Raw genomic sequence first — 9,249 nt, 5'->3', positions numbered from 1 at the left:
AAAATATTGTAACGATATTCACTATATTTATGGAAATATTACTAAGTTAATTTTATCGTATGTGAAATTTAATTTACTAAATCGGTTATTGTATCGCATTTAAAATTTAATATTGATGATACCAACCAAAGCAAAGAAATTTAATAATAACTAGCTGAACCCGGTCCGCTTTGCTGGCCCTTACAATAATTCTGTTTTATATTGCATCTAGATTTGAATATACAGTGTCGGACAAAAAAAAAAAAGCACGGACTCCCCCGACCTGACATCGCACCCGAAAGACTGAGGTGGTCATTTGACAAAGTTGTAGCAGATATCTATAAGTACAGTGGCATGATATGCTCTTAAAAAAATGAAACGGATGTATATAAGGCAAATGGGATATTATATTTATAAATTCATCTTAAGGACAGGGGATATACGTTTCTTTTTTTTTTATTTACTCGGGAGCAAACCACATACAAAACATGAATTTTCCAAATGTAAGCCAGCAATAGTCTACGATTGGCCTTATGCTTTGTCGTTGGAAATCTTTGATATGCGTGAAATCATTACGTCTTCGCATTTTAATCCGCCACCGATGATTGTTGCCTCAATTAAATTTGGTGAACGTTTTTTGATGGTCAATCGTGTTCCGTTGCATAATTTTGGCGCGTTTATGTTGCGGAGAAACATTATCTGTGATCCAACCTTCAATGTTTCAGTAGCATACTTGATGCTTGTTCTTCGTTCATTACTGTGTCAATCGATTTGTATTTCATTGTTTCGTCAGTCAGTGTCATTAGCGGTATAGTGTAAAAATTTGATTTTACCACGCCCTCCGCCCACCGACCGAAAATCAAAAATCTGAAGATTCACTGAAAATTTGATAAAAATCGGTCCAGCCGTATCTCCGGAACCACTATGCCGATTTCGTGCAAACTTCACATAAACCATCTACAGACCATCCCTAACGTACCCTAAAATTTTGGTTGAAATCGGTCGACCCGTTTTCGCAGTTAGTGGTGACATCAAAATGTACACTTCTTTTTATATATAAAAAAACCTGTAAAATTTGGTTTTTGTAACATACGATAATTTCGCGCAAATGGGTCAAGATGAAACAATTGTCGAACAGAATTGAGGTATAAAATGAATGTGTTATAGTTGATTTTAATAAATAAAATAGGATAATAATTATAAACGAATTTTTCTCTGATCATTTAGTGGTGTCCCGTTTTAGAAATTTCAAAAGGTGCCAAGTCTAAGATAAATTTATAAATACCGTGTAATATGCCATTATTATGATGCTTAATGAATTTGTATAATATTTAAATTTACGTATTTTTTTTGGAGAATTTTTATATTGAACTGTTTAACGGTCTCTATATATTTGATCCAAAATAAATACTCTATAAACCTAATGTTAAGAACGAGTCTGAGGCATCAGGACTTGGGTACTTTTATACTTCCAATATGAAGCGAAATATATAAAATAAATGTTGTAATTTAGGTAGTTTAACCGAGCCCTATATTGGGTCCACATGGCTTAGCTCACTGATATAAACTGAAAAACTTTTCGATTAAATAAATTTTATTATTTACCTTTTTCCACTGCTTCAACCAATGAATTATTCTTCAAAAACTGATTTTCATTCTATAGTCCTTCCTTTTAACTTTTTTTTATAAATGAATGTACTCGTACGTACATATGTATGTTTGTCCTTATAATACAAGTAAAAATACTAACTCGCACAAAATTGTTCACCATTTACATATTTATTTAACACTTAAAAACATCTAATATTGTGTGATTTTTCTGTGGTCATTGGATAATTGGTCAATAATGGGTGTAAACTGTAAATAATTTTGATTTGAGTTGATTTGCATATCATTTGTGCCAACTCATCGCATGACATGTGCTGTCACGTGTCGAATATTTAACGCTCTCTAACAAGAAATAAACAAAACACACAAACTTAACGATTAACAACAAAATAAACCAAATAATATGCAACAAATATTCATACAAACATAACAATTTCCATTTTTCACATATCTATAAAAGAAAATGTCCTTAAGGACATTTCCTTTAGTCTATGTTGGCACTTTTTGAGCGATGGCACACAAAATTTCATCAGCATTTTATAGTCTAACGGATAACTCGGCGGTGAACATAAAATTTAGTCCTTGTCAAGTGTGTGGTGATCAAAGTTCGGGCAAGCATTATGGTGTTATCTGTTGTGATGGTTGTTCGTGTTTCTTTAAGCGCAGTGTACGCAAGGGTAACATTTACAATTGCATAGCAGGCAAGGGGAATTGTGTGATAGACAAGGCCCGTAGAAATTGGTGTCCTTATTGTCGTTTTCAGCAATGTCTAAAATGTGGCATGAATGTGCAAGCAGTACAAGAGGAACGTGGTCCTCGACAACAACATGCAGCCTCACCAGCATCTTCAACAGCTGCAGCGTCACGAATTAATGAAACAAAATTCGTTTTGAAATCATCATCGTCATCAACAACAACGAAACGTTTACATACCGTACACAATTTAACTTACAACACAACAAATACAGCATTTATGGCATCATCATCATCATTGTCATCGACATCAACATCACTGCCATCTTTACCCTCCTCAGGTCTACCGCATAGCGGAAGTGCTTTAAATTTTCAAATGTTGGCTCAAATTTTGGTAACGTGTTTGCGTCAGGCCAAAACCAATGAACAATTTCGTACATTGTCTCGTTGTCAACAGGAAACGTTGTTGCATTCGGTGTGGAGTGAATGTTTTGTATTGCGTGCTTCACATTGGACACTCGATATAACGGCTGTGTTTGAGGCTTGCGGGGATGTGGCTTTGCAACGCATCATCGACGAAGCGAAACAATTAAAGGCTGATGTTATGGAATTGAATTTTTTGGAGACTTTAATACTGTGTCGAAGGGGTATGTATGTTTATGGGAATATTTATTAAATTTGACTTATTACACTACAGGATCTCAATAAGATAGTTAGGTAATAAGGGTACTCATTTAAACGCTTAAGTTTCCCATTTGTGCAAATGGGCAAATTTGCGCGACATGTTTCATGAGCCCACCTTTTCAATTTTGTGCAAGTTTATACAGAAAATTTATATTTGTCAAATAAAAATACATAAATTCAACAAAAGCTTTAATATTTTTTTTTCAAATTGTATAAATTTTAATTTTAAAATGTTGAATTAAAGTTAAATCTTTGGAACAAACGGTGGTATACATAGTTTGGAGGACTTTGTTTATGTTCTAGCTGTTGGTTAATGTTTTCATACACAATGTCATTTAATACAATCATTCTGGTCCGAAGTTACACAATTTTCACATGCACAAAATTATTATATTTTATTTGATTTTTATTTCTTATAAATAAAAGTAAACAAAAGCAGCTGATTCATCAAATGCACAATAAATTCAAGTTTGCGAGTCTAAATTGTCGCGCAAACTTATCGGAGTTGTGCAAACGAATTTCCATACATTTTTTGACATTTCATTTGCGAGAGTGTAAAAATGCACAGATTGCACAGTTTGCGAGGCTTTTAAGCGTTTACATGAGGACCCTTAATGTAATTAACCAAAATTATAAATTTAGGCGCACAGTGGAATCTATTGAAATACAGTGGTTGACAAAACAATGGAAACTTTTCCAAATATTCCATATGTAGCCCAAAATTTAAAATATTTTTTTAAAATATTTTTTTTGTATTTTTGAGTATTTATTTATATAAATTAACTGAAAAACAAACAACATAATTAATTATATTCTGGGGAAAAAAATTAAAAATATTCTCTATTTCGCTACTGACAAAACAATGGAAACTTTTAAACTTCTGCAAGAAAGAAGTGTAAAACGAAAATAATATTTAAAAGAACGATGTAAAAAGCATCCTGTTTACATTTATTTTATTTTTAAATTCTGGTAATTTTTCACAATTTCTTTCTCTAAGTTTTTTGCATAATTGCTTTTTTTCAAAGTTAACGAAAATGGCTAAAGTTAAGATTTATGAAGACTTAAAAAATAAAATAATTAACAATTTTAAAGCTGGTTTAAAACAAAAAAGTATATGTGACAAATATTCAATAAATAAATCAGCAGTTTAGTGAGACCGGTTCTGTAAAAACTCAACATTTAGGTGGAAGACCTCGTAAGACTACTCCTAGTCAAGATAATTTAATAGCGAGAGAGTTCAAGAAGTTGCCAAAAATAACTCCTCGAGAGGTTGTTAATAGCCTAATATTAGAAATAAGTACCCGAACAGTTAGTCGCAGGGCAAATGAGGCAGGTCTTGGTTGCTATCGTCCTGTGAAAAAACCACTCAGTTCTAAAAAGAACCGTTCTGCTCGTCTACAATTTGCCAGGGATAATGTAAATTGGTCTATACAGAAATGGAATACTTTCCTCCTTTCCGACGAATCCAAATACAATTTAAGAGGCAGTGATGGGAGAACATTTGTAAGACGACCAAAGGGAAAAAGATTAGATCCAAAGTACACAAATAAGACTGTAAAGTTTGGCGGTGGCAATATTATGGTATGGGGATGTTTTTCAGGGCAAGGTATGGGCCCAATTCATATTATAAAAAATACCATGACAGGTATAGGATACAGAACCATATTAAACGATGTTATGTGTCCATACGTGTAACCTAGTGGTTACAATCCATCGAGGTACGTGTTTTGAAGTGGCCTGCCCAATCGCCAAATCTCAATCCCATAGAAAATCTATGGGAAATTTTAGATCGTAAAATAAGGACCCAAAATTACACCAGGAAGGAAGATTTATCGGAGGCGGTTATAAGGGAATGGCAAAATATTTCAAAGGAGACCATTGACTCTTTAATTGGTTCAATGCATTGTCGATGTCTAGCAGTAATAAAAAATAATGGATACCCAATAAAATATTGAGTTATTGCAAGTTTAGACCATATTTGTTAAAATAATACCTAAGTTTTCATTGTTTTGTCAATGCCGTAATAAAGAAATCTTTTAGTTTTGTTTTCTCATTTTTAGAATTTAATTAATTATGTCCTTTTGTTAAATTAAGTTAATAAAAGTATACAAATAAAATAGTACAAAAATTATAAAATTTTTTAAAAAATTATTTCAGATTTTAGGCCACTAATGAAATATTAAGAAAAGTTTCCATTGTTTTGTTAACAATTTAATGATAAGTTGAGTGATCAAAAAAAATAAAAAAACTTATACTCGTATTAATTTTAATAAAACTTTAAGCGTTGAATATAAAAATTCTAAAAAATATGTATATAAATTTATTCAAATACATATTATACAAATTCATTAAACATTATAATATTGGCATATTACTCGGTATTTATATATTTATCAACTTTTTCCTGAAATCCTCCGTTAAAGATTTGGGTGGATGTGCTCCCGTGGTACAAAATTGGCATTATCGTTTGAATACCACTCAATGGCCTTTTTCCATATTGGCATGATGCTAAATCGTGCCAAATATATGAAGGCCCTGCAAGTCTTCCTTATACTGTGTAATGGCTTTTGAAACACTGTGGCGATGAGCCTTGAGATATTTTGCTAGTTTTTTGAAAGTCTATATCGAATTTTTGTTGGACCAAGGATAAGTTTTTTCGGGAATAGTGTGTATACATTTTTTCTGACTCAATCTTTATGTAAATTGTTCTCTTTTCATAAGAATTTAAAAAAATAGGACCCATTTTAATATCTTAAACTCGAATACTCATTGGCTAAGCTCCAACAAATTTTGATTCTGCCCCACTGTGTACTACAAAGAGCACATACGCCCAACATATATAGAAATTGGAGTCAATCAATTGATCTGAGATTAGTGACAAGTACTGTCTATAAGGGAGACATTGACTATTTGCTTAACTGCTGGGCTGAATTAGGTCTTTTATGTATATTTATCAATGCTAAAAACATTTAAACGAGAAACATAGATCGGAAACTAGAAGAAAACTCAAACAGAAAAATTACTCAAAATAATCACACATATGAGTGTTGTTTTTGTTTTCACATAGTTTTTTCTACTAAACCACTCTCACCACTTAGGCTTAAAATTTTATTTGTTTTCTTATGTTATCTAAATTGTGCAACTAAATTAATGACATCAATCATAAATGGGTGGCTTTACATTTTTATATCAGGAAATTTTAATACAAGATATATTAACCCCCATATTCATAAATAGTTTTCATATTTATCAAAGGTTTATAGAGCAAAATTTCCATACAAAATTTGATTTATAAACCTTTGATAAATTTATTTGTTTATGAATAAGGCCATAGAGAACATAGAGCGGAAACTCGAAAAAAACTCAAACAAAAAAATTACTCAAAATAATCATACATGAGATTTTCCGCTCTATGTGTTTTCTCTATGAATAAGGCCTTAAATTATATAGAAAACTGAGAGCCAAAAATCTAAGATTGTGTCAAAAACCTAATTCATGAGAATGTATTGCATGCATTTTGTTATTGTATCACTCATATGTGTGAAAAGAGAATAATTTTTTACATTAATATTACTCTATCCTTCAGTTCTATGTGTTTATGCTATGCCTTAAATGTTCCTTTATTCATGTAAGATCGAAAATAAATTCCTGTTCATTTTCAGAATATGCCATCAACTCCGAATATGCTGCGTTACTGGAGTCATACACAAATAATGCACTATTGGCCCTGGCCCGCTATACAGCCCAACAATCACATTGGTTACGTTTTGGTACGCTACTCTTAGCTTTAAGGCAATTATCATTGAGACGTTATGAATGCACTCTAACTGGTCTATTTCGTAGTATAGTTAAGGACATAATAAAAACACTGTAAATAATTTAATTATTTAACATAACTCACCACATGTTTTTCTCTTTATAAAATAAACAGCATTTATTTATATTTAAATAAATCTGATACATTTGTTTATGTAATTAATTCATATAATTAATTTTTTTTTATGTCATAAATTATTGCGAATTTTTTGTCATATACTTGGGTTGTTTTTTTTCTAAAAAAAAGTAAATAATTAATGAAAAAATAATGTGTGTAAATAGTGTAAACTGGAAATAGATTTAATATAAATCAATTATGTATTTAAGTTGATTTAAACAGCTACTGCAGTAATTGAAATATACATTTTACTGAAAGTAATAAAATAATAAAATTTTAAATATAAGTATTTCATTTGGCTTTAAATTAAAAATGTTGTAAATGAAACATTTAAAATAACTAACATCAGTTATTGGTTTAATTTTAATGTAAATTTTTGAATTGTTCTCAATTGTCTGATTTTTCCAGACAATTAAACCCTACGCCAAAATAGTGGGGAGGGTTTACCGATCGACTCAGAATTACTTTATGGTAAGTTTGACACTGAAGACAAAGATTGCCCAGGCTAGCCAAAAAAAATCAACCAAAAGCAAAGAAATTTTGTACTATACGAATTGAAGCCAAGATTTTGCATGATGTTTGAATGTTATAAAAGAAAATCGTTTTTGCACCGAATCATTATTTGCGATGAAAAATGGATCTATTACGATAACCCGAAACATAAGAGATCGTATGGGAAGCCCGATCAACCAGCAAAATCGCTTCCAAAGCTAAATATGAATGCCGCTAAGGTAAAGTTGATCACTGTAGAAAAAGAACTTTCATGAAGCTACTGGAACGAAGATGGTGCTGTGTATAAATACTAGCAGCGGTTGCAGTCGGGGTTTAGTTTAGAAGCAACATCAACTATATTACTACTTGTTACAAGTATTACTTCTATATTATAAAGTGTGTACATTAAAAGAAAGTGACTGTATAAAATGTTGTGTAAATTTGACTAAATAGAGAGTTGTACAGCTACTAAACTGTTTTTAAACTACTAAACTGCTTTTATTTGCAATCAATAGAATTAGGTTTATTTAAAGGAAATAAACCACCATTTTTAAAAGGTAAAAACGTAACAATATTTCGTCACGACAACACTCGGCCACATGTTGCAATATCTGTTAAAAATTATTTATAACGAAGTGGATGGGAAGTTTTCCACTCAGCCTACTATTTGTTTCGATCGAAACAGAACGCTCTCTCTGGGATAAGCTTCACTTTGGAACAGAGTATCTGAAATTAACTTGTTTCGTTCGTAGCCTTAAAAGATGAGTACTTATTTTGGCTCGGAATTCATATGTTGCCAGAAAGATGGTAAAAGGCCATAGCTAACAATGCACTGTGGGGCAGAATCAAAATTTTTTGGAAATAAATCTGGCATTTCCAAACGGCTGTTCCGATCGGAATAAAATTTGATAAAGGTGTAGCCAAGGAGTTTTCAAAGTAGGGTACCTTCGACATGTAAAATTTTTAAAAACGTGCAATTTTTTTGCGTCCCTCTGATTTCAAAGATTTTTATAAACTTGGAAAGCGTGCGGCTAGGTCTTTGAAAAATTTTAAAATTTTCCCATAAATTGTTACGCTTTTTTTAAAAATATAGGTCGTAATTTAGGACGTACTGGAGTGGAATTTTTTTTAGTTAGACAACTAAATTGTAAATAACATACAAAATATTTCAGAGCAATATCAATTATGGATCCCAAAATAAACGATTTTCAATTTAGATATTCAAAAAATTGTTGATTTTTGCTGTTTTTTCGGCGAAAGGGTGACTTAAATTTTTTTTTTATTAAAAATAAACTTTCTTTAAGAACATATAACAATTATATGTTTTTCTGTAAGGTATCTTTACAGAGAATATTTCTATATAAAAAATATGTCCTATTTTTCGAACATGTCGGCCCTACGCCCTTTGTAAATTGACCTATTTTTTTTATAAAAATTTCAACTTTGGGCCACATGTTCTAAAATCCCAAAGCAGAGATCAAAAAACGTAAAGCAGCTTTAGAAACCTTGATGTGTTCCCTATTTATCTCCAAAGTATTTTCCCAGCCTAGAAGGAAATGTCGACCCCATGGGCAAAATTGTAAAAAATTAAATTTTTGGGATTTTCGCTAAAATTTTTAAGAATTGCGGGATTCCCTTTGACCTTTTGACAAGTTTTTTTACACTTTGTTATTTAGAATGTCAAACTTAAAAAACGTTGAAAATTTCATTGAGTTTCGTTAATAAATAAAGATTTTATTACATATTACATATTCATTGAATTTCTAAAACTAAAATTTGTATCAAAATTTGAATAGGATTGCAAATATTAGAAACAATTTGATCCACATTTATTTCGAATTATTTTTTTTGTTTAGATA

At 31.1% G+C, this 9,249-nt stretch overlaps 1 protein-coding gene across 1 annotated transcript; it reads left to right on the top strand.

The window, feature by feature from the left end:
* Nucleotides 1-2,098: 2,098 nt before the first annotated feature.
* Nucleotides 2,099-6,838, top strand: Hr83 (Hormone receptor 83). The gene is made up of 2 exons (XM_065507956.1): nt 2,099-2,927; nt 6,627-6,838. Exons 1-2 carry the CDS (start codon nt 2,099-2,101, stop codon nt 6,836-6,838), a joined length of 1,041 nt encoding a protein of 346 aa, XP_065364028.1.
* The last annotated feature ends 2,411 nt before the right edge of the window (nt 6,839-9,249 follow it).

This window comes from Calliphora vicina, chromosome 1 (genome assembly GCF_958450345.1).
Source record: "Calliphora vicina chromosome 1, idCalVici1.1, whole genome shotgun sequence".
Taxonomy (NCBI): domain Eukaryota; kingdom Metazoa; phylum Arthropoda; class Insecta; order Diptera; family Calliphoridae; genus Calliphora; species Calliphora vicina.
The sequence above is the reverse complement of the archived record's forward strand: the minus strand, read 5'-3'. Positions and strand labels throughout refer to the sequence as shown.